At 44.6% G+C, this 23,721-nt stretch overlaps 2 protein-coding genes and 1 pseudogene across 3 annotated transcripts; 2 read left to right on the top strand and 1 right to left on the bottom strand.

Annotated features, from left to right (window-relative positions):
* Positions 1-3,504: 3,504 nt before the first annotated feature.
* LOC116903732 lies at positions 3,505-4,605 on the top strand (annotated as a pseudogene).
* Positions 4,606-8,797: 4,192 nt separating this feature from the next.
* Positions 8,798-23,160, top strand: C6H12orf60 (chromosome 6 C12orf60 homolog). Of its 2 annotated transcripts, none has more exons than XM_032907328.1 (2): positions 8,798-8,835; positions 21,755-23,160. In XM_032907328.1, exon 2 carries the CDS (start codon positions 21,779-21,781, stop codon positions 22,508-22,510), a length of 732 nt encoding a protein of 243 aa, XP_032763219.1. In that variant the 5' UTR covers positions 8,798-8,835; positions 21,755-21,778; the 3' UTR covers positions 22,511-23,160. The 2 variants fall into 2 exon arrangements, with proteins under 2 accessions (XP_032763219.1, XP_032763220.1); XM_032907329.1 differs by lacking the exon at positions 8,798-8,835 and adding an exon at positions 8,934-8,956 and having other exon boundaries at positions 21,755-22,591.
* Smco3 (single-pass membrane protein with coiled-coil domains 3) lies at positions 10,213-17,612 on the bottom strand. The gene is made up of 2 exons (XM_032907330.1): positions 17,457-17,612; positions 10,213-11,245 (listed from the first exon to the last, which is right to left on the bottom strand). The coding sequence occupies exon 2, from the start codon at positions 11,229-11,231 to the stop codon at positions 10,554-10,556; it is 678 nt and encodes a 225-aa protein (XP_032763221.1). The 5' UTR covers positions 11,232-11,245; positions 17,457-17,612; the 3' UTR covers positions 10,213-10,553.
* Positions 23,161-23,721: the final 561 nt, after the last annotated feature.

Genomic DNA, 23,721 nt, shown 5'->3' with positions numbered 1-23,721 from the left:
GTTACTTAGCTGAACTATTATAAGTTGTCATTTAGATCCCAGGTTCTCATTGCTTGCATGTAAGAGAGATCTGGTGAAGCACATCTGTAAGAGGCAGGATTGCCATTGGTTGGAGGCCTGCCATGTCTAGACAGACTAAACTACATTTCCTCTCCTTCCCATTCAGATCTTTCTTGTAAGGTAGCAGAAGTCAGAAGCATGACTCTGAACACATTTTTACTGCAAATCCCCAAACCGGAGAGTGGCTCTTCTGGTTTCCTCCCCAGAAGAATCCCTGAAGAACAAAACAGTTTGGGTAGTGGTTACTGGTTTTAAGAAAGGGCTGTCCTGACGTTTATTTCGTTTTTAAAGACAGCAGGGTTTAAGGGAGGGTTCGTCATATTTTCCCAGGTAATGCATGTTGAGGATTAGGTATTTTAGTAAATTGTTGTTGGTCTGTAGTCTTAAAAAGAAACCTTCCCAGTAGGAAAACTGTTTCCTAAAGTTTTGTACTTGTAAATGCTTTTAAGTTATAATATGTTACAATTTCCATTAGTTCCATAACTCAGGATCTCCTTTGTTTGTTCCCTCCCTGTCTCTTAGAGATTAGTTGAGCTCGAGGATAGCTTGAGGGGGGAAAGCCTGAATGGTTAAATTTTACCTTACGATTTAAAATCCTTTGATTTTCAGAATTCTTACCAAAATGAGGAACAAAGCTGTAGCCAGAATATTTTTCAAATTTGTGAAACCATGTCTCAAAAAGAGAGAAAAGAAAAAAAGATATAAACATGATATAAACACACACTTAAGATGGTTTACAAAAGTCATTCTAGAATCTCTTGCCCGAAGCTGCACCAGAGGTGTCTGTCTACATTGCCTTAGTATGGATAACCCACGGAATGCATAGGACTATTAACTAGTATATGAGAGTCAGCTGTAGGTGGTAAAGCCAGGACTTTGAAGAAGTTAGCCTCAGGATGAACTCCTGAGTGTGGCAATATTTTGCTCAGAACCAAAGGGGTGTATGGAGGACCCCAGCTCCTGGTCAGCCTGTCATTGTGCTGGGAATACAGATGTGCATAGAAATCCACAGGGTTGGTTGTTCTTTGTGTGTTTAATATTTTGTATCTTGGGACAGGATCCTATGAAACTCAGGCTAGGTGGGAACACTCGGTTGCTAATGACAACCTTCACTTCCTTTATACTAAAATCAGTCAGGCCCCACTACACTTGGTTCTGTGAAAGTGATTTCAATAAAATCAAATCGCAATTAGACTGAGAAGGTACATTTATGATCTTTTAATTAAATGGATACAAAAAACCCTTCATGACATTTAATCGGCATATAATATCAGTTGTGTAATTTCAGAAATATGGTAAACTGAAGTATCCGAGTGAACCAGAGGGGGGAAAACACCTTATTTTGTTTCAAATGCCAAGGCCCTATAATCTGAACGAACATAAAAGAGAACAATTTGAGGCATTCTTCTTCCAGTGTCTGAGCCTAAGAGTAATCTAAAGTCTTGATGGAGCACCAAGACCTGCAGCAGGCACGCAAGGCAGAGGGTCCTCACCTCTGGAACCCAGTGGTTCTTCTCCAGCTCATACATACGAGTAGTGTTAACTTTTGGCTTAGCAGATTCGTCTGTGCTATTCATACAGACACCATTCCTGCCTAGTCTGTGACTGTGAGACCCTGAGAAGGAAGGGACTGTCCCTGTGAGCAGTAACAGTGTCCAAGGACCAGCCTCCTGGGGTATAGGGAGGGCAGGCCAAAGAACCAGCTTTTGTCCTAGGCTGGTGGCTGCACACAACTTTAAGCCCAGCACCAGGGAGGCAGGCAGATCTCTGAGTTCAAGCCAGCCTGGTCCACATAGGGAGTTCAGGGCAGTCAGGGCTACACAAAGTCTCAAAAACAAAAACAGTCAGAAAACCCAGAAATCCTCTTTTGCAGCAGCTACCTCTCCAGGTGGGTGTGTAAAGGAGTGGGTGATGTGCCTCGTTCTAGGCAGGCAGAATTTGCCCAATGAGCTAGAGTTGAGTCGGAAGACCCGTGACACTCACAAGTACAGACTCCTTTCCCTCTTTCTCTGTACTGTCTCATTTCTAAAACTCTCAGCCCGCCTTCCTTTTCCACTGCCCAGCCACAGGCTTTTGCCTATCTTGTGCCTGCCCTCACCTGCATAAAGGCAGCAACCCACACATTTTACTTTCACTCTAGAAATTCTGAGAGGAATTTCAAACTTCTCCTGTTTCTGATCATGTTTAAACCTCCAGAAACAGCTATGAGAATTATTTCTCAATAATGTTTAAACTTTAGTGAAAATGATGTGCTTTAAGTATTTTTTTTCTACCTAGTTACACTGTTAGCAACTACTTCACAGAAAACCTTTAAAAAGCGGGGAGAGGGCTACATTTAATAAAATACTATGCTGGACAGGGAAAATTTGAAAGATTAAGACCAAACAATAAAACAAAAGCAAACCAACGGAGATTATAAAAGATCCTCAAAGCATCACAAATGATACCAAATGTTCACTGCGTGAGCACTCTGCCAAAACTTAATAGTTAAGTACACATACTAAGCTATCCAGCTACACAATTATTGGCATTCACTCTGTAGCTCTTTAGAAAGTAGTTACATTTCGATAAATGTAAAAATAATTACTTTCTCAAGGCAGGGTCTGACGTACCCCAGGTTAGCCTACAACTAAGGATTCTTTAGCCCTGCTCTCTATATCCCAAGTGCTAGGGTTACAGGTGAACTACCACACTCAGCTTAAGAGTTATTTGCCAAAAGCCATTCTAAAAATATTATACTTATCGGTGTGTATTTGTGAGAATGGATGGGCATGTGTTTGTGTGTTCCTGTGGAGATCAGAGGGGGGTGTTGGTTCCTGAGAGACGGACATACAGATGGATGAGCCACCCAACATGGATGCCGGGCAGAGAACTCAGGTTCTCTGTAAGACAGTATGTCCTGCTAACTGGGAGCCATCTCTCCAGACCCCAGAGCATTGTTAACTTATGAGGAAAGAGAATCAAATAGACAATGTCATACAAACCCCCTTGAATCTAATCTCCAGAGTTATATCAGCTTTTAAACATAGTCAATTTTCTGGTTTCATCAGTAGTACAGTATAAAGTGTCTTTCCTGGCATGTAATTTGAAATTTCACAAATCTCAAAACAATGCACAGAATGCTTCTAAATCCATACCTTTTTCAACTCTCTTTTCCGGGCTTCTTTTCCTAAGGAGAGAGGAAGAGATGACATAACTCAAATTTCCATTGTTAACATTGCTACAAGCTAACACAATTCTCTCTTCCTAGGCTATCTACAGAGCACATGGATATGTAACAGCCTTGGTGGCTTTGACCCACTAGGAAACTGTAGTACTTCTAACCCTCAACCCAAAATGCCAATGTTTTGTTTTTACAGAAATAACTGAACCACAAGGAGGAAAAGAGAGTCTCAAATCACACACCGAAAAACTCATTTGTTTAAAAATTCTAACACAAAAAGAGAAACTTAATTTTATCGTGCTAGCCAATCAAATTTGAGAGGTGAAACATATTAAGTAACTTACTTTCTGAACATTCTAACTATGAATTAATTTTAACTATAAGAATTCTACATGACCTCCCATAACCCACCGTACCAACGCTGAACTTAGGCCACAGTGAAATCATCTGCCAGGTTTAACTCTTCTTCATTGCACACTAATGGCACTTACAGGCTTGGTCTGTGGGGTTCATAAACTTCCTTCCCACTCTTGGTGGAGGATGTTGATCTTCGTCCCATGTTGACAATTTATATGATTTACTTTTTCATAAAACAAAACAAAACTAGCCCTTACTTCAGACCCTTGGCGGTTCGATGAGCAGAACCAGCTTCCCGCCGAGTCCAGCCGACACCTGGAAGCAAAAGAGCCCAGAGAGCAACATGGCAGCTCCAGCTAAGGGCGAGAACCTGTCCCTGGTGGTGCACGGACCTGGAGACATTAGCCTGGAGAACTACCCAATCACCGAGCTGGGCCCAAATCATGTGTTACTAAAGATGCATTCAGTGGGGGTTCTGTGGCTCTGTTCACTACTGGGAGCTTGACTAAAAGGGGGATTTTGTTATGAAAAAGCCAATGGTGCTTAGGCGTGAAGCTGCTATAACAGTCATAAAAGTAGGAGGGTCGATGAAACGTCTAAAACCAGGAGATCGGGTTGCCATCGAGCCTGGCGTTCCCCGAGAAATAGATGACTACTGCAAGATCTCCGACACAATCTGAGGCCATCAAACTACTTCTGTGCTACACCCCCGAATGATGGGAACCTCTGCAGCTCTAGAAGCACAGTGCTGACTTCTGCTTCAAGCTTCCTGATGGTGTCACCTTTGAAGAAGGGGCCCTGATTGAGCCTCTCTCTGTGGGGATCCATGCCTGCCGTCAGTTTCCCTGGGGAACAAGGTCCTTGTGTGTGGAGCTGGGCCGGTTGGGATAGTCACTTTGCTTGTGGCCAAAGGAGTGGGAGCTGCTCAAGTACTGGTGACTAGACTATCTGCTTCTCGGTTGACCAAGGCCAAGGAAGTTGGAGCAGACTTTATCATCCACAGAGACCCTCAGGAAATTTCATAGATTACCTCTGGAGAAAGTGGTAGAAGCCTTTGACACATCCAGAAAGGGAGTGGGGCTCAAAGTTATGATCAAGTGTGACCCCAATGACTAGAACCCGTAAGTGTGAATTGATCTATGCCCTCAGCCCACTCTCTCAGCATCTAAGGCTAAATGGCTAGAAGGGGAGACCATTAATGTAGAACTTCCTTTTGGAATGGTAAAAATAATCAACTCATAAGCCGAGAACCTTAGAGGAGTTGGCGTGCCTTAAAGACAGAAGTAGGGACACCTTGGGGGACCTTGTAGCCAGAATGAGCTGCTTATACTGAGGAAAGTCTAGTGTCTGGCAGATAGGTCCCGGGAATGTCCTTTCTCTGGTACCTTCTTTGGGTGAGGAGATGAAGCTTGCCTTTGTCCATGTTCCACTGTGGCTGCCAGGAAGTGGGGCTGACTTACGAAGAAACGGCTTCATTAACAAGGAAGTGGCCCCAGAGCTGTTCAGAGCAGTGTTTCTTAAGTGCCATTTGATTTGAGGGAAATAAGGAACCTGCCTTCTGGATCCAGACAAGGAACTGGTGGGAAGACTAAGGCAAATCCCGGATGAGGTACAGCAGCTTACGCTCCCAGGTGTGGAAAATAAGGGCACTCAGCTCTGCCCCAGCTTTGGAGAATTCTGTCCTTACATGTGCAAAGTGGAGACCCACCTTCCCAACCCCGCTCATTCTTGATCAGGAGCAGGACTGGTTGCTAGGCAACCAGGGGACTTCCACCCAAAAGATCTTAAATCCTGTCTAACTCATACAGGAGGGCTTGGGTTTCCCACTGACAGGATTAGATTCGTCTCCTCCCCAGGCTCACTCCCAGGCAATTATTATTATCAGTTCTGGCATCACAGAACTCCCCTCCTCAGCTGGGTAAGGCTGGTGATATGTTGGATGGGCATCGCAGAGCCTAATTAAAGCATAGGGCTTTTCTTTATAAAATTTGGGTCCAAATCACACCGTTTGGGATTTTAAGATAACCAAGAAGAAGTGCACAGTAACTGTGAAGTAACTTGGGCTGCAGACTGTGACCTACCTCTTCAGCTACGAGTAGTGGAAAAAGACTCTGCTAGAGATCATGGCCAAACCCTGAGCTTTCTCAAACTGCTTCGCATAATAAATTCTGTCGCTGGTGTCGGGAAACAAAAAAACTAGAATTAAAAAAAAAATTAAAGAACTCAGTTTTTCTGTATGTGTAGAATGTCTTCCTTTTAAGAATTTGTATAAATTTCTGGAAAGAAATAACCCGTTGGTTCTTAATGTTGTAAGAATTTGCTCCTTAATTTTGAATGAAGCATCCGAGAAATATGTCTTTACCTTTCTTGACCACAAAAAGAGCTAACATCTCTATTAGTCAAGGTAGTGAGAATATCATTAAATTAAAAATAACACTTTCCTATGGATTATATAGTACTGTCAACTAAAAAAAAAAAAAAAAACTAGTACTTTGCATTTACAAAGCCATTGCTTGGAATATGAAATTACCTAAAAACCAACCAAAAATAATTTAGAAAATGTTCTAACAATATGATGCGAACCGTGAGGACATCTTCTCTGTGTATCTAAGATGTGTATTAGTCATGGTTCTCTGGAGTCACAGAACCTCTAGAATGTCTCTATATATTAAGGGAACTTATTGTAATAACTTAAGGTCTGCAGTCCAACTAAGCCCACAATGGCCAGCAGTGAATGGAAAGCCCAAGAATCTATCAGTTGCTCAGCCCCAGCTGGGCTTCTGTCTAAACGAATTCTGAAGAAGTGGCTTCCAACAGATGTGCTGGCAGGTGAGTGCAAGCAGGTGACGAAGAGTGAGTCTTCCTTCTTCCAGTGTCCTCATGTAGGTCTCCAGAGGTGTGGTCCAGATTAAAGGTGTGTGCCACCTTGTCTGGATCTGGAACTTGTTTTGTCCCAGGCTGACCTTGAACTCAGAGGTCTATTTGCCTCAGTCTCTCGAGATTAAAGGCCTGTACTACCTTGCCTGGGCCTATGCCTCAAGATCTTCACGATAAGATCCTGGTCAGACATCTGTGTCTTCCAGGTTCAAGATCTGGACCACAGGTGTGCCCTCCATTCCTGGCTGTAGTTCATTCCAGTTGGAGTCAATTGACAACCAAGAATAGCCATCCCACAGTGAAATGAAACTGGAGTGGGGATAATCAATTGGATTCAAAGACCAACACATACTCTTTTCTTTTCTCCCTGCATGTGTACCAGATGGCAACAAGCAATCCATTCAAACATCTATTCTGATTTAATACCAAGTCAAAGGATTCATGACTCTCAAGCAAAACAAATAAAAAATGAAGTATTAGAGCTCCCCAGACTTAATATTTAGATATATATTGTTTCTGACTAGCACAAATGACTCCTGATTTTTATATTTTAGGGGAATTAATGTGGTAGTCACAGTAGGAAAACATTTTAAGGTCAGGCTTTCATTAGTATCACTTCTTTCTCGTCCATTTCAAATGAATGAAACTTTCAAAATTTAACCTTGCCTATAGTAAAAAGAGAACAAATGTTTCCCGTTGAATGTGTGTGACATTTTCCTACAGGCTACTCCTCTTGTCGTTCCCCTTTGAGCATTAAATAAATCTTTCTTTATAGGTTGGGAAAGGGAATAACCCGAAGTAAATTTAAGACTCAACAACTGTAATTCCCTTGGTTGAGACTTTGTAAGTTGTTTTAGTTGATGTTTCTTTCATAAAGCGTTCAACTGCCTGACTCCCTACTATTTCCCTGATGTTTCAGAACTGACCGGAGTCGATTATTTCATTATAAATGTTTCTTTATCAGAAAACAGACAGGTCAGGAGTTTGGGTGGAAGGGAAGGGTACTGATTACAGAGAACTAGAAAAAGGGATGGATACAACCACTATTTTTGATCGTATCTTTGTTTCCCTTTTTAAACCAACCCCAGGCTCAGGTTTTGACTCCCCTGGCCCCCCAACTAAAAACACTTCAGTGTCAAGTCGAGAATTTTTACAAGACTGTCTACAAGAGCGACTCTCCTAAAAGAAGTAGTTGGGAGAGACGAGGTTAAAAGACCAAGGGAACCCAGACTGAACAGATGCAACCCGACCGACTGGTCCACTAAAGGAGGCCTCAACAGCAACCGCCAAAACCATAGCAACGGTTGATACTGACAATCTCAGGAGATGGACCTAACTCGGCGGGAGTGATCGGCCGAGGACCCGTCGGACGCATCGCACCTCCACAGCCCGGGAGCCCTGAAACCCGTGGTTCCCGTGACCAGGACCCAGAGAAAGAATAGCGCGGCCCCTGGGCCTGGTGTTTCTGAGGTGGCTTAGAAGGTCCCGGGGAGGGTCCCGGGAAACGGAGCACTTAGTCCGCACGCACACACGACAGCGAGGCTCCCGGGACGGTGAGGGCGACTTGCGGGCGACTCCCGAGTACGTTCTCCGAAGGCGCCTTCACCTCTGCTTCTAAGTCAGGCACCCAGGGACCACTATCTTGAAATCCCGCGCCAAACCGCTAGCTATACATCACTTCCCATATCGGCTGACCGTGCTCTCATCGCGTTGCCAAGCACTGGGACCATAGAGGGTACAATAACATCGGGGCCAGAGTTACTTCCGCTCGCATCCAATATCCGATTGGATACCTATAGGCCAAGAGCCCGCCTCATTCCGAAGCATTGTAGATTGAAACTAATATAGTCCAATAAGAATAAAAGCTAAGGAAGCCGCTAGTTGATCGACCGATTACTCTCGGAATTCTGACGTATTTCCGGTCGCTCCTCTCTCCAGATGCTAGGTACAGGTACATATACAGTTCTGAGTCGTCCATTGAGTCTCTGTTAGTTTTTGTGTGTTATGGTTGCGGTCCTTCAGGAATACCTCCATTGAAAACGAGTTACCAAATAACACGGAGCATCGAGTCTAGAGTGCCCAGCAAACATCTCTCTCTAAACACACAGAATATGATGAACTGAACAAATAGTGCCTGGGCGAGACTCACAAAGTGATGATCTACACAAAAATGTATATTTCAAAAGAGAAACGGTACATTTGTAGATTTTCTAGAGGGGAAGTTGGAACATAATGCTCCGACTGATCTTTTCATCAACTCAAACACCTTTATGATGTCATTACACACTCTGATTTATCTGAAAGTCTTCGTCCTTCCCTTCTACATCCCCATTCCTTACCCCCTCCCACCCCTCCCCCCCCACCTTTTCCCCTTAAAGGTAAGCATTTTATGATGTCATTACACACTTTGATTTATCTGAAAGTCTTCGTCCTTCTCTTCCCTTCTACATCCCCATTCCTTAACCCCCACCCCTACCCCCACCCCTTTTCCCCTTAAAGGTAAGCATTTAAGTTGAAATCTTCATAAAGCTCAGTTGGTTATTTTGCAACTTAATCTGAACATCATTTACAGAAAAAGGTAATAAGGAAATTTTTGACATGGGGTATTTTAAAAAGTATTGAAGGTGTATATTAATGTTTAGAATACTCTGAATGTGTCCGCTAACAATGTAACATCAGTCCCATACTTAAGCCAAGTTTTTATGTGGTCAGGGGAAAAAAGTATTCAGTAAAGAGATTAGGCTGGACCCCATCTCCCCATCCTTCTGTCTCAATGTTTTCATTGATGGAATTCCAGTCAAAAAGTCATGATGCCTGGGTGTGTCATTACATTCCTGTTTTAATAATTCTTTGAGGGTCAGCAATAGCAAGATATATTAGTTCAAAACATACAAACCAAGTAATAAAATTTTAAGATGACCGAAATTGTGATATTTTGAAACTAATTTATAAAAGCAGTGATAACAAGATATTAATATATTTGGAAAAGTCATAGGGCTAGTTACAATTGTTCATTTGTTTGTAGGAGTTTTTTTTTTAAAGATATACTGAGTATTTTATTCCAATGATTATTTTTGTGCTTCAAAAACAAGAGCTATAACAAAGATGTTCTCAGCATTGTTACATAATATGACTTTCAAAGTAAACTCTAAAAATGGCTCAATGAGAACACTTAGATGAAGGGTTTAGAAAACAAATGCTGTATCTACAGAAATTAAGTTAGATCAATTGGCCTCCATAGCTTTTGACTTTTTCTGATTTCAGGTGAAAATTAACATAGGTCTGCTAATGCTTTATGGGGCAGAGGGAGCTGCCACTTCCTGGTGGTATTGAAAATGAACTTATCCCCCTGAAAAATTGAAAATACATACTTTCTTTAACCAATGAATTCTTATTGGGGAGTGAGTCTTTTTATTCACTCTAACATATTTTATGCAGGGATCACTCCGCTTTATTTATTGTTTATTAAGATATTCGAGAGTGTTTGCTTGCTGAAGTGATAGATGACAGATCAATATTAACTGCATTATAGACACAACTTTTATTATCTGATCCTTTCCCAGATGCATCCAGACACATGTTGTGTTGAGTAGAACCTCACAGGGACTTTGCTTCCTTTCATTCCTGAAGAACATGTTGTTTTTGTGGTTTTGCTGTCGTTTCAGTTTACAGACAATTGAATTTAATCTGGTGGTAAAAATAACGGAAGGATGTCTATTTTACTTGAAGACCACAGGTCTGTGTCTAGTCCAATGTTAAGAATGATTTATTAGACATAAGTGATGTTCGAAACAGGGAATGGGAACGGCCTCTCCATTTAGCAGGAATGTTTGGCAATGAGGAAGCAATAGGCAGTGCCTTGCTTTTCTATGATGCCTTTACACCCCAGTGGTTCTGACAGCAGGATAGGAACCGGATAGAGTGTTATCCCATGATGGTCCAACACAGCTGATTTGATCAATCAGTGTCCTAACACCCAAGCACGCCACATTGTTTATCTGTGTCCACATTGCTGGAGACATCTGGAAAATTAAAGACATTAGCACGGTGCCAGAGAGAGAAGCACAGGACCATCCCAGTGTAGACACCTGAGTGTTCACCTTAACTGGCGCTTCACAGCATCGGTGACCTCAGCGATAGCATGATGGTACTTTTCTGAGGCGGCCTTGAACTCAGTCAGATGCTTCTCGTAACTTTGGATGGCTGATTGAAGCTGCGTCCTCTCCACTGCTCCCAAGATGGCTTGAACGACCATGTCTATCCCGAGGCTGAGCACGGCTACTCCGATGCTCCCGAGGATAGAAGTCCCGATGTGAGTCAGCACAGAGGCCAGCTTGCTAATTATACCCGTTGTGACATTTGAGCCCACCAGTTTGACAGCCACTGCACTGGCTGCAGCTGTAGCTTCTCCCAGGATGACAGAGATGACCTTCTGCACGATGGCTATCTTCTCTGTTTCCCTTTCCTTAATATCCTGAAGCTTCCTATAAAGGGTTGGCTCGAGTTTGTCTTTCAGTGCCTCGTCAACCTTTTGCAGCTCCTTCTGGATTTTTGTCACGGCTTGGATGATGATGTCACAGTTTCTTTTGATGGTTGCGTCACTTCTCATTTCAATGAAGGCCAGCCTGCAACCCAGGTGGGCATTCAGAAGGCCTGTGAGCTTGTTGGTGACCTGGAAGCAGTCAGACAAGCAGTCCAGCAGCTGCTGGTGAAGGCGGTTCACTTCCTGTCGCCTCCTTGGGTTTTGTGGGTAGAGGAAGTCACTCTGAGCCATATTTCAGCAAGTCTCTGAAAAATCAAACAGGAAATCAGCTCAGAGTACCTGCAGGACTCTAACCAGTCAGCCAGCAAAGCGGCCATAGCTAAGGATGGTCTCGGAGGTGTCAGCAGGTGAGATGTGCTGGCTCGTTTGAGACAGGATCGCCTGTAGCCCAAGTTAGGTGTGAATTTCTGATCCCTCAGCATCTGGTTCCCATGAGCTGTGACTACAGGGCCTGCACCCTCGCCTGCTCTATGCCGGGGGCACACTCAGCCCTTCGGAGGCTAGCTCTCAAGTACCATTACTTAGTTTCCCAATTCCCTAGCCACCACTCTGTGTTTTCCCGCTTTATTTCCCAAGAATTTAAAGTTAAATCAACAGTCTCAAGATCTGGTTTACAGCAACACTGATGTAAATTCAGTGCTTATGTATTTGATGACTTAAAGAATTCCCACCAGGGCTGTCAGGAGGCCTAGTTGGGAACAGTGCAACCTCAACCTGAAAGACTGAGTTTGCTCCCTGGAACCCCCGAAGGAAGTGACTCTAGCAAGGTGTCCTCTGAGCTCTACACGCCTACCACAACATTCGGGAACTCTCACACAGCCACCTCACCCCTCCCCAATAAATACAGATATAAATATTAGTGCCATTTTATATCACTCTGGGAAATTGTTTTTAAATTCTAAGCACTATCTAAAAACAACACCCATGTAATATTAAAATCTTAAAAAAAATCCCTCAGCAGCCAGGCATGGTGGTGCATGCCTTTGATCCTGGCACTCTGGAGGCACAGGCAGGCAGATCTCAGTGAGTTCAAAGCCAGCCTGCACTGTATAGCAAGGGCCAAGCTAGCTAAAGCAACACAGTGAGAGCTTGCTTCAAAAACCAAAACAACAACAAAAAACCCTCAGAATAAGAGTATAAATTCAAGATGAAAATGTCATTTGAGGAGAATGCGGAGACCAAAGGAGTGTAGGGCATCTCTGATCCCATCCGGGACTCAACATATTAAACCATTTAGTAAGTCTATATTGCATGTGGACATATCTTTTGTTTGACCGAGGGTTTCACTGTGGTCCAGGCTCATATAAACTCAGTATGTAGCCTAGTACAGCCTCAAACTCACAGCGATTCTCCTGCCTCAGCCTCCTCAGTGCTGGTAACAGCCACCACATTCTGTCCAAAGCCATTATAGAAACAAACTAGAGTGGGTGTTAGAATGAAGGTAATGGTGGCTCGGTGGTGGTGGCGGCGGTGGTGATGGTGGTGGTGGTGGTGGTGGTGGTGGTGGTGATGGTGGTGGTGGTGGTGGTAGTGATGGTGGTAGTGGTGGAGGTGGAGGTAGTGGAGGTGGTGGTGGTGGTGGGTGGTGGTGGTGGTGGGTGGTAGTGGTGGTGGAGGTGGTGGAGTGGTGGTGGTGGTGGTGGTGGTGGAGGTGGTGGTAGAGGTGGTGGTGGAGGTGGTGGTGGTGGTGGTGGTGGTGGAGGTGGTGGGTGATGGTGGTGGTGGGAGGTGGTGGTGGAGGTGGTGGTGGGTGGATGGTGGTGGTGGAGGTGGTGGTGGTGGGGAGGTGGTGGTGGTGGAGGTGGAGGGTGGTGGTGGGGGTGGTGGTGGGAGGTGGTGGAGGTGGTGGTGGGTGGTGGAGGTGGAGGTGGAGGTGGTGGTGGGTGGGTGATGGTGGTGGTGGTGGTGGTGGTGGTGGTGGTGGTGGTGGAGGTGGTGGTGGAGGTGGTACAGGCCTTTAATCCCAGATCTGTGGAGGCAGAAGCAGGCAGATCTTTATGGGTTTGAGACCAGCCTGGTCTACAGAGCTCGTTCCAGGACAGTCATAGCTACACAGAGAAATCCTGTTTGAAAAACAAAACAGAAAAGAGAAGGCAATGGAATCTCACAAAGGCCTAGGAAAGAGCACAAGCATTCTGCAGATAACACAGCTTCCTGGGAGTGCATTTGTGGCTTGCAGTGCCTTCTATTTAGAGAGTGAACAAGAATACTTTTCTGCATTTATTTTACCAAAAAACTCAGCACAGAAAGAACTTAATGTGTATACAGTGAATATGTTTTCTGTGTGACTAGCCCTTGGACATCTCTGTTAAACTCAGCAATGGTTTTGTAATTACTGTCTTCTTATGTATATAAGAGTTTTGCCTGCATGTATGTATGTCTGTGCGTCATGTATGTGCTTAGTCCCCTCTAAGGCCAATAGAAGACATTGGATCTCCTAGAACTGGACTTACAGAGAGTCGCGAGCCTCCATGTGGGTGCCGGGAATGGAACTCAGGTCTCCCGGAAAAGCAGCCAGGGCTCTTCACCTTAGACACGCACACACACACACACACACACACACACACACACACACACACACACACACACAGAGTAATCATTTTTCTGTTGTCCATGTTGTAAGTCTGTCTTCCTGTTTCTGTCTTACAGGGCTTGTAACTGGCTTGACCAACCTGTGTTCTAGTCTTTCCTCTTCCATCCTGTCTGTTTAAAGAGTCATTCTTCCTGTGCTCTGTGCATCAGAGCAGGTTTATAAGATTGCGATGTTGTCTGCCCAGCACTGAACCTGTAGCCGGTTAGTATCTTGGAACTACTCTTGTTTGTAGTTTGTGTTCGGTGTTTAGTTTGTGGAGCGCCTTTCTTTGACTCTGTGACACAAAGAAGACACAGTGGCATGCCTCTTTCTTGGCATTTCCAATCAATTAGCAAATTAAGACATTGATAACTATGATGTCAAGCTGGAAAAAAAAAACTTGGATATGCAAGATTTGACTTGTGCAGATTCAAATGTTAAACATTTTACATCTTTTCTTACTATATATTGATACTGCCACTAGGTGGAGACACCCGGTCACCCGGGAAGGTTCTCAACTTGTAGGCTTTTGAATTGATACCTTTAAATGTGTACTTCATGGTTAAGAGTAGGCGCAGTGATGTGTCCATTTTGGATTTCAACAAACTTGCTTGTGCATCTGACCGCTCCACTCAATGGAATGGAAGCCCTGCAATTAGCCAGCCCTCTCAAAGCTCACAGGTCCTGCCAATGACACAATGCTATCCCAAGAGGCCTTCTGGGCGTATCTTACGCCCACTTTATTATATTTTGACAGCTGCCTGCCTGGGGACGGTGGGAGATTGTGGCATTACCAGGGGCCTCGGAGTGAGTTTAACACTGCTCTGATTAACTACTATGTATGCCTTATTTGAGCTTTCAAAAGTTAGAAATCACATCCAGTGCTTCCTGTCAGTGAAGTAGTTCTGTTCGGGGCATTGCTCTCTCGTTCTCCAGCACCTTTGCTCTTCCCTGGGATCTATGGAGCCTTGCAGCCGCCTGCTGGTGTTGCTGCTACCCAGTAGGTGGGGCTTCTGGCTCCTGGGGTCCATCTCACTCCAGCATTGGGGAAGCAATTGTGCTTTGCCTGCTTGGTCTACATCTGGGCTCTAGTGGGTACAATTGTGTTTGATGTGAGCATTTGGTTGTTAAACAGGGTTTGAGACCAAGAGTACTCTTGCATGATTAACTGTAGTCCTAGAACTTGAGATGTAAAGGCAGAAGGACCAGAAATGCAAGGTCAGCTCAACTACACAGTGACTTCAAGGCTAACCTGGGTTTCCTGAGGCTCTGTCTCAAGAGAAAGGAAAGGAAAGGATAAGTACCTCTAAAAGTGAAGGTTAATTTCATGGTACTATGTAGGTGGTTTATTTTTTCTGGAAAAAAAGCACACTACCTGAGAAAGGGCACTGATTGTCAGTTCCCACCACCACCACCACCAGCACCACCAGCACCACCAGCACCACCAGCACCAGCACCACCACCACCACCACCACCACCACCACCACCACCACCACCACTACTAGCACAGAACTCTTGTTGCATTCCAGGCTATCCTTAAACTCATAGAATTCCTCCTGTCTCTGCATCTCAAGGGCTGGCATTAAAGGCCTGTGCTCCCACACCTGGTTTGTGCATCCTGCTTTAAATTGTTTATTTAAATTAAAACTAAGGATTAGCATTCCAAATTACGGCTTCCTCTTGGCCTTTTATACGTTTGTCATTATGCTTCGTACTTCCCTGTTTTTCTGCTGCCCACTTCTTCTTGCTGGTCACTTTACAAATACAACGGTTCAGGGGACTTCAGAGAGCACAGCACATTTTGCCCAGAGCTACAGGAACACAGAGGAAAACTAGGATTCAGGGAGTGCAGGGAACATGTCCTAGAAAGCGACATGTGACTGGTGTGTTGGCAGATGCTCCAGTATATAATGCTGAGACATTAAACTTAGCAGCTGATAATCAATCTTACTTATAACACCATTACACCAACATATAAACCTTTAAACAGAGGAAGAAAGACAGCTGCAATCCCACTATCCTGGGTGTTTTTATTTCTAAAATTTATCTATGTGCATAAAAATCTTTTTTAAGATTTATTTATTTATTATATATGAGGACATTGTCACTGTCTTCAGACACACCAGAAGAGGGCATCAGATTCCATCACAGATGGTTGTGAGCCACCATGTGGTTACTAGGATTTGATCTCAGGACCTCTGGAAGGGCAGTCAGTGCTCTTAACCACCATCCCACAAAAATCATTACAGAGTTGTAATAACAATAAATTTGTAGCAATAATGAGATTCTTCTCATTTTAACTCATTTGCTCTCCCATACTTCTAATTTTATAAGCACTGTATTAGTTATATAAGCTATTCTAAACATGATAATTCAATAAGCCTCCAATTGTGTTACATTTGTAATGTTTATATGCAAAGCGTGTTTTTCCCTCCGATGTCTACATTCTTCCCGTGTAATGAGTGGGTAGAAGGACAATAGGGTTGGAGCTGTGACATGGACATAAAGCACATTTGTGGATCAGGTCTCTCTGTCTACCCTGTGACTTCTGGAAGCAAACTCAGGTTGTCAGGCTTGGCCCACACCTTTACTCCCTGAGCCATCTCGCTGACCCTACATTTTTATTGCCTATGACACATATTCACATTGCACTTCAAAAACTTTTCTGCTGACACCCACAGTAAATGTTTATGCCACGATGCTGGTCTCTCTCTGCTATGGTCTTGTTTACTTGGGGGAACCTAGGTTATATTTCAGACAGAGTTGTTCTTTTACAAATACAAACTGAATGCATTTTAATGTGAAATGATAAGGCCCTAGGAATTCTCTCTCAGTGAAGTGGAAGACACGGGAGAGCTGAGTCATTGAAAAATAGGATGGGCCTTGTTCTGATCATTTCTAAAGCTGGGCCGAAGCCCGGTACAGGGAAGTACATTTAATGGCTTTATACATTTTGGCTTTTCTAAGTATGTGCTCTGATACATACATGTACACACAGGTCCACACACACAGACACAGACACAAATGACACACACGCACACACAGGCACACACACACAGGCACACACACACAGGCACACACACACACACACACACACACACACACACACACACAGAGCAGAGGACCAGCTGAGGTGTTAATGTTATTACTAGTGTTCTCTCAGCTCATGTACTGCTCTCCCTCCTTGTTGTGCACTTGTGAGTGAAAGACTGGCTGCTGTCTAGTTCCACACTACACTGAATTCAAATCAAAGCCATGGTGTTCAGTTTTTGAGTTAATTGTGAGGCAATGGTACATTTTCTGATACAAATTCCTCTAAATTTCCTCTAAAATTTTGAGCAGAGTGATCTCGTAATTCTGAGCAGAATGAGGCCTGTGAAGGGTATCCCTTAGCCCTTATCAAAGGAATCTGTTGTTCACTGGAGACATTGCTGAGGAAAACAGCGTGCTTCCCCCTCAAAGGCTGCTTAGAGGCTCAGAATGTATCAAAGTTCGAGTAACTTCATGGAGTACAGGCAAGTGCTGTACGCATCGGCTAACGTAGGAGTTGCCGTCGTTTGTCCACACAGTTTGAGTCTCATCGGGACACAGAAGACACAGCTTCCTCCAGACAAGCATCACCTCACACATGGACCGTGGCTTCCATCTCCAGACTCCCTAAAAGGAATGTCTTCATTACTTCTCTCCCTCAGTGACTTAATCTAACCTCTCTCAACAAAATTTCTTCCTCCCCTGGTGTCTACAAGAGGGAATCTCCAAAGTATGCCCGAGAGCCCCTCACACTAAGCTGGCACAGTACATGGCCGCCCACACCTGGCCTTATTCCAAAGTCACAGGCTGGTCCTTCAGGGTCCTCACGCTCCTTGAGTCTCCACAGCACTTACCTTGTTGGGGTTCCAAGTGTGCGTCCCCTCCGTTGCTTGGGAGTGTTGTTGAAGGGTGCTCATGTGGGCTCCTCTGGAAGCTTCTGGTGGAATGTGATGACCACAGGGTTTGCTGGTCTCTGCTGGGTCCCTCTGCCCATCTGGTTTAGAGCCACTCCTGCCTGGCTTAGTTTTCAGAATCCTTCTGTTTCCTTAATACAGCCTGCTGATGTCCTAAGCAGTGTTAACTTGAGTGATTATAAACCTGGTCAAAATGCCATAAAACTGCACAAATCCGGTTCAGTGTGAGCTCTGTCTGGTTGGAGCTCTGAGGTCCATCTTCTCAACCCTTCCAGATACGTTTTCTTCAGATCTGCTGCAGTTGGGCCTCATCTGCCGGTGGTCCTGTTTACGTTCTCAGGAAATACAAACCAGATACAGCCAAGTGTGAACAGAAAGAAATTAGGGGAACGACACCCTTCATAATAGACCCAAATAATATAAAGTACCTCGGTGTGACTTTAACCAAGCAAGTGAAAGATCTGTACAATAAGAACTTCAAGACTCTGAAGAAAGAAATTGAAGAAGACCTCAGAAAATGGAAAGATCTCCCATGCTCATGGATGGGCAGGATTAATATAGTAAAAATGGCCATTTTACCAAAAGCGATCTACAGATTCAATGCAATCCCCATCAAAATACCAATCCAATTCTTCAAAGAGTTAGACAAAAAAATTTGCAAATTCATCTGAATAACAAAAAACCCAGGATAGCTAAAACTATCCTCAACAATAAAAGGACTTCAGGGGAATCACTATCCCTGAACTCAAGCAGTATTACAGAGCAATAGTGATAAAAACTGCATTGTATTGGTACAGAGACAGACAGATAGACCAATGGAACAGAATTGAAGACCCAGAAATGAACCCACACACCTATGGTCACTTGATTTTTGACAAAGGAGCCAAAACCATCAAATGGAAAAAAGATAGCATTTTCAGTAAATGGTGCTGGTTCAACTGGAGGTCAACATGTAGAAGAATGCAGATCGATCCATGCTTATCACCCTGTACAAAGCTTAAGTCCAAGTGGATCAAGGACCTCCACATCAAACCAGATACACTCAAACTAATAGAAGAAAAACTAGGGCAGCATCTCGAACACATGGGCACTGGAAAAAATTTCCTGAACAAAACACCAATGGCTTATGCTCTAAGATCAAGAATCGACAAATGGGATCTCATAAAACTGCAAAGCTTCTGTAAGGCAAAGGACACTGTGGTTAGGACAAAACGGCAACCAACAGATTGGGAAAAGATCTTTGCCAATCCTACAACAGATAGAGGCCTTATATCCAAAATATACAAAGAACTCAAGAAGTTAGACTGCAGGGAGACAAATAACCCTATTAAAAAATGGGGTTCAGAGCTAAACAAAGAATTCACAGCTGAGGAATGCCAAATGGCTGAGAAACACCTAAAGAAATGTTCAACATCTTTAGTCATAAGGGAAATGCAAATCAAAACAACCCTGAGATTTCACCTCACACCAGTGAGAATGGCTAAGATCAAAAACTCAGGTGACAGCAAATGCTGTCGAGGATGTGGAGAAAGAGGAACACTCCTCCATTGTTGGTGGGATTGCAGACTGGTACAACCATTCTGGAAATCAGTCTGGAGTTCCTCAGAAAATTGGACATTGAACTGCCTGAGGATCCAGCTATACCTCTTTGGGCATATACCCAAAAGATGCCCCAACATATAAAAAGACACGTGCTCCACTATGTTCATATAGCAGCCTTATTTATAATAGCCAGAAGCTGGAAAGAACCCAGATGCCCTTCAACAGAGGAATGGATACAGAAAATGTGGTACATCTACACAATGGAATATTACTCAGCTATCAAAAAACAATGACTATGAAATTAGTAGGCAAATGATTGGAACTGGAAAATATCATCCTGAGTGAGGTAACCCAATCACAGAAAAACACACATGGTATGCACTCATTGATAAGTGGCTATTAGCCCAAATGCTTGAATTACCCTAGATGCCTAGAATACATGAAACTCAAGACGGATGATCAAAATGTGAATGCTTCACTCCTTTAAAAGGGGAACAAGAATACCCTTGGCAGGGAATAGAGAGGCAAAGATTAAAACAGAGAAGGAACACCCATTCAGAGCCTGCTCCACATGTGGCCCATACATATACAGCCACCCAATTAGACAAGATGGATGAAGCAAGGAAGTGCAGGCAGACAGGAGCCGGATGTAGATCTCTCCTGAGAGACACAGCACAAGAATACAACAAATACAGAGGCGAATGCCAGCAGCAAACCACTGAACTGAGAACAGGACCCCCGTTGAAGGAATCAGACAAAGAACTGGAAGAGCTTGAAGGAGCTCGAGACCCCATATGAACAACAATGCCAACCAACCAGAGCTTCTAGGGACTAAGCCACTACCTAAAGACCATACATGGACTGACCCTGGACTCTGACCTCATAGGTAGCAATGAATATCCTAGTAAGAGCACCAGTGGAAGGGGGAAGCCCCTTGGTCCTGCTAAGACTGAACCCCAGTGAACGTGATTGTTGGGGGGGGCGGCAATGGGGAGGATGGGGAGGGGAACACCCATAAAGAAGGGGGAGGGAGGGTTAGGGGGGGATGTTGGCCGGAACCGGGAAAGGGAATAACACTCAAATGTAAATAAGAAATACTCAAGTTAATAAAAAAAAAAAAAAAAAAAAAAAAAAAAAACAGAATGGGGGCTCTGCTCTTTGTCACTTACTGCCTTCCCAACAGGACACAGGTCCAGAGGACTCTGTGCCTGGATGAACCTTTCCTCCCTTCTCTCCCTCCCTTGCACTTCCCCTTGTTCTCCTGTGAAATCATGCTTCTTTCTCGCTTGTTGTAATTGTCACACACACACACACACACACCCATAATATATAGTACAGCCTGTTCACGTCACAGTGTTGCTTGTATGGAGATGGTTTGTGCGCTGACTGGGGATTGGATAATCCAATAGTCTGCTCATCGGCCTCTTCTCCCTGGAAGACTCTCTCTCCGTGGCTCAGTTCTCAGCATTCCTTAGCTGCCTGGCTATGGGTAAAGACCCTCAGTTTTCCCATTTCCATGTTTGCGTGTCTATGTAAACAATACATATTTGAATTTTTATTTTGTGTGTTTTTGTGAGTCTGGATGCACACGAGTAGGAGATGTACTGGGGCCTGCAGAGGTCCAAAGAGGGCATTGGGTCCCTTGCAGTGGAGTTCCAGATAACTGTGAACTGCTATGGAGGTGCTCATGACTGAACAAGGTCATCTGGAAGAGCATTCAGTGCTCCTAACCTCCGAGTGATCTCTCCAGCCCAGCATGTCTGTCTGTCTCCAGTGCCCAGTGGGGCTCCAGGAAGGAGGAAGGAGAAGGGAAGAAGTGAGGAAGGAGAGGGAGGAGGATGGGTGAGCAGAGGATGTCTGTGCAGGAAAGTATGGAGTACAGTGGTCCTAGAGTCAGGGGCTGCAAGAAGGACAGCTCTGAGGCAGCCTCTTAGTGGCATTATCTTTATCTGCACCACCAAGGCCATGCCTGTTGCTTGCAGCCCGGACCAAGACCTTGGGAGCAGGCGTAAGAATGGGCAGGGTCAACAACACCGATTCTGGGAGTTGGGCAAGTGGCAAAAGCACATTTGTCTATTACAGGAGCTGGGCAAACCTTTAGACCCCTATCCCAGCATCTCATGGTTTCTCAAGTAGCCACGTATGATGCTGTCTTTTTCTCAATGGCTTGCTCCATTGCCTGGTCCATCATCAGTGATCTCTAGCTGTGCTGGTCTTTTCTAGGAGGAAATATCTGTGGCACATATGCTAGCCTTGCAGCTGGGCCTGCTTGGCTAAGTTCCTCCCACATATGCCATGCGAGTACCACCGTCTTCGTTGCCTGCATGGTTCTCTTCAGTTGTAGTGGTCAGGGAGTCACTTGTGTGCAAGCCTAACTACCACTGAGGTATGAATTCCCAGCAGGAATACAGATTCATCCATCTCCTAGGCTTGTCATGGAGTTGGCCCAACAGCTGTAGATCCTCCCAGGCCTTCCGGTTCAAATGCAACTGCCTCTGGCCCTAAGTGCAGATTTTATCTGGGAGTCACCTCCTGCCGTAAGCGTAGGATTAAAGCCCAGAGTCAGGTCTGCCTCAAGTTTGAGCAGCTCTCCCACCCTTGTCAGCACTTGGCTTGGTGTGTTTATAGAATCCTTCCAGTCTCTTCACGGTCAATTCCATGCTTAGTTTTCACTTGGATTCTGCTTTGCTTAACAGGGCTGAAATTAGTTTGTTGGAGAAATGTCTTCTGAGTCAGAAAAGGGTAAAGAGAGACTGATTCAAGCCGCCAAACTATTCTCCTGCCACATACAAGACCTGGTTTCCTTCATAAATAGGTTCATTGAGTTATTTAACCTCACCATGAAGACTCAGATCCTCCCCATGAGTCTGAATGAAGAGAGCTGCATTAAGGATTTCCTTAAACAGATGATCGAAACCTTTAAAGAGATGCAGCAGATGGCAGATGTAAAGCAGAAAGAAATGCACAAGGAGCCTTTGTGTTCCAAGGTGGTGACGGAGGTGACCTCTGCAGGGGGGAAGTGTGCCAATATTAGTCCACACCACATGGCGGAAGAAATGCTCAAAACCATCCAGACATCAGGTGCTGCCTTGGTCCCGAAAACCAGTCACATTCTTAGGAGTCTAGAAACTTCTCTCTCACTCCTGATGCAGTTCCCCATCATGGGTCTTCGATTAAGTGACTTCCATAGTGAGGAGACCAAAGAACAGCCAGATGCCACCACACCTGAGAAAAGCAGGAGTCCAGAATGTCCCAAAACCACTAAGGAGGAAGCTTTGAAGAGGCTGCAAGATATGCTGTGTCCAGAGAATGCCCACAAGCCCGTAGAAACAGCCGCGGAAGAACTGGAACAGTTTATCAAGACTATGGACATGACTTTACAGGTCCTCCAGAAATCCATAAAGACCATGGAAGGGAATAGCTGTGTCCTTACACAGGTTCAGGGCAAGTAGAGGAAACCTGTTCCTTCCTGAATGACAGTCAGCTGGAGTTCTCCATGTTTCCATGATACTGTGCTGATACTACATGCCCGGTTAGTATACTCGGATGTTAGAACCCAAGGGCAGAGTCATTGCCTGGCAAACCAGCTACCTGTAGTTTCTGCTTTGTTAAAAGAAAAAGGAACAGCCAAAGCCCCCGTGCTGTAGCAGCGACTAAGTAGAATGCCCTGCTGTAAGTGTGGAGGCAGCATTTCCCTCCGAGCCAGTCCTAAGTCAGTTGTTGCTCTTAGAGCGTAATTAAAGCCACTGATCTCTCCTCTTCACAAGTGTGCCTCAGTTGCAGCAGTGCAAAGTCCAGGTAAGTGTTGGCATTATCATATGGTAAGCTAAAAGTCGTGACTGTTCGTGCTCAGGAAACATACAAACCATGTTGTCATTCAGACTGACATAGGCTGATCGGGGAGTCTCATGGTCATCTTGTTGGGATTTCAAGGTTCCTGCATCCTGGGACAAAAAGCTGGACAGAGAAATCTGCAGTGCTGCAGAAATATAGTTTATTAAGAAAGACTGTACTTGGGGTTGGGGATTTGGCTCAGTGGTAGAGAGCTTGCCTAGCAAACGCAAGGCCCTGGGTTCGGTCCCCAGCTCCGAAAAAAAGAAAAGAAAAAAAAAAAGAAAGAAAGAAAAAAAGAAAGAAAGACTGTGCTTTCAGGAGAGGCGGTGGGCCAGAGCTGGGGGGGCGGGGAGGTGAGATGCTCAATGATGTCGTCCTGGGAGGGTTGTGACCCTTTGACGGGACAGTTGCACAGTGCCAGCTTTCTCACATATTTTTATTATGTGCCTTTGTGGCCAAGCTAGCCTACCTAAGGGAGTCAAAGTCTTCCCTTATGCTAAAAGGTTGGTTCATATGCTAATTACACAGCCCTTATATATAACTTTAATTTTTTCAAATCCCGTTTTAAGTGACGATTTTTTAAACACTTTAACCTCCCTCATAGGAAAAGAAACGGAAGAAGAGTGGACCTGTTTAGAAAGGTTCTGTGGAGTGACTTCTGTGCTGTCTGGAATCAGCTCAGTTCGCAGGTCAGCAGGCAGTGGCAGATTGATCCACTCACAAACACCTCACGGATATACCAGCAGTCCAGTTAGGAAGTTGGGATAGCAAACAGGAATCAGCAGAGGTGGCACTACCTAGCAGTGACAGCCAGGCCTCAGTCTCGGCT

This window comes from Rattus rattus, chromosome 6 (genome assembly GCF_011064425.1).
Source record: "Rattus rattus isolate New Zealand chromosome 6, Rrattus_CSIRO_v1, whole genome shotgun sequence".
Lineage (NCBI taxonomy): Eukaryota > Metazoa > Chordata > Mammalia > Rodentia > Muridae > Rattus > Rattus rattus.
This window is presented reverse-complemented; position numbering and strand designations above follow the sequence as displayed.

Excerpts from the sequence above, each read along its gene's own strand:
- Smco3 (XM_032907330.1), bottom strand. The coding sequence starts at position 11,231 with ATGGCTCAGAGTGACTTCCTCTACCCACAAAACCCAAGGAGGCGACAG.
- C6H12orf60 (XM_032907328.1), top strand. The coding sequence starts at position 21,779 with ATGTCTTCTGAGTCAGAAAAGGGTAAAGAGAGACTGATTCAAGCCGCC.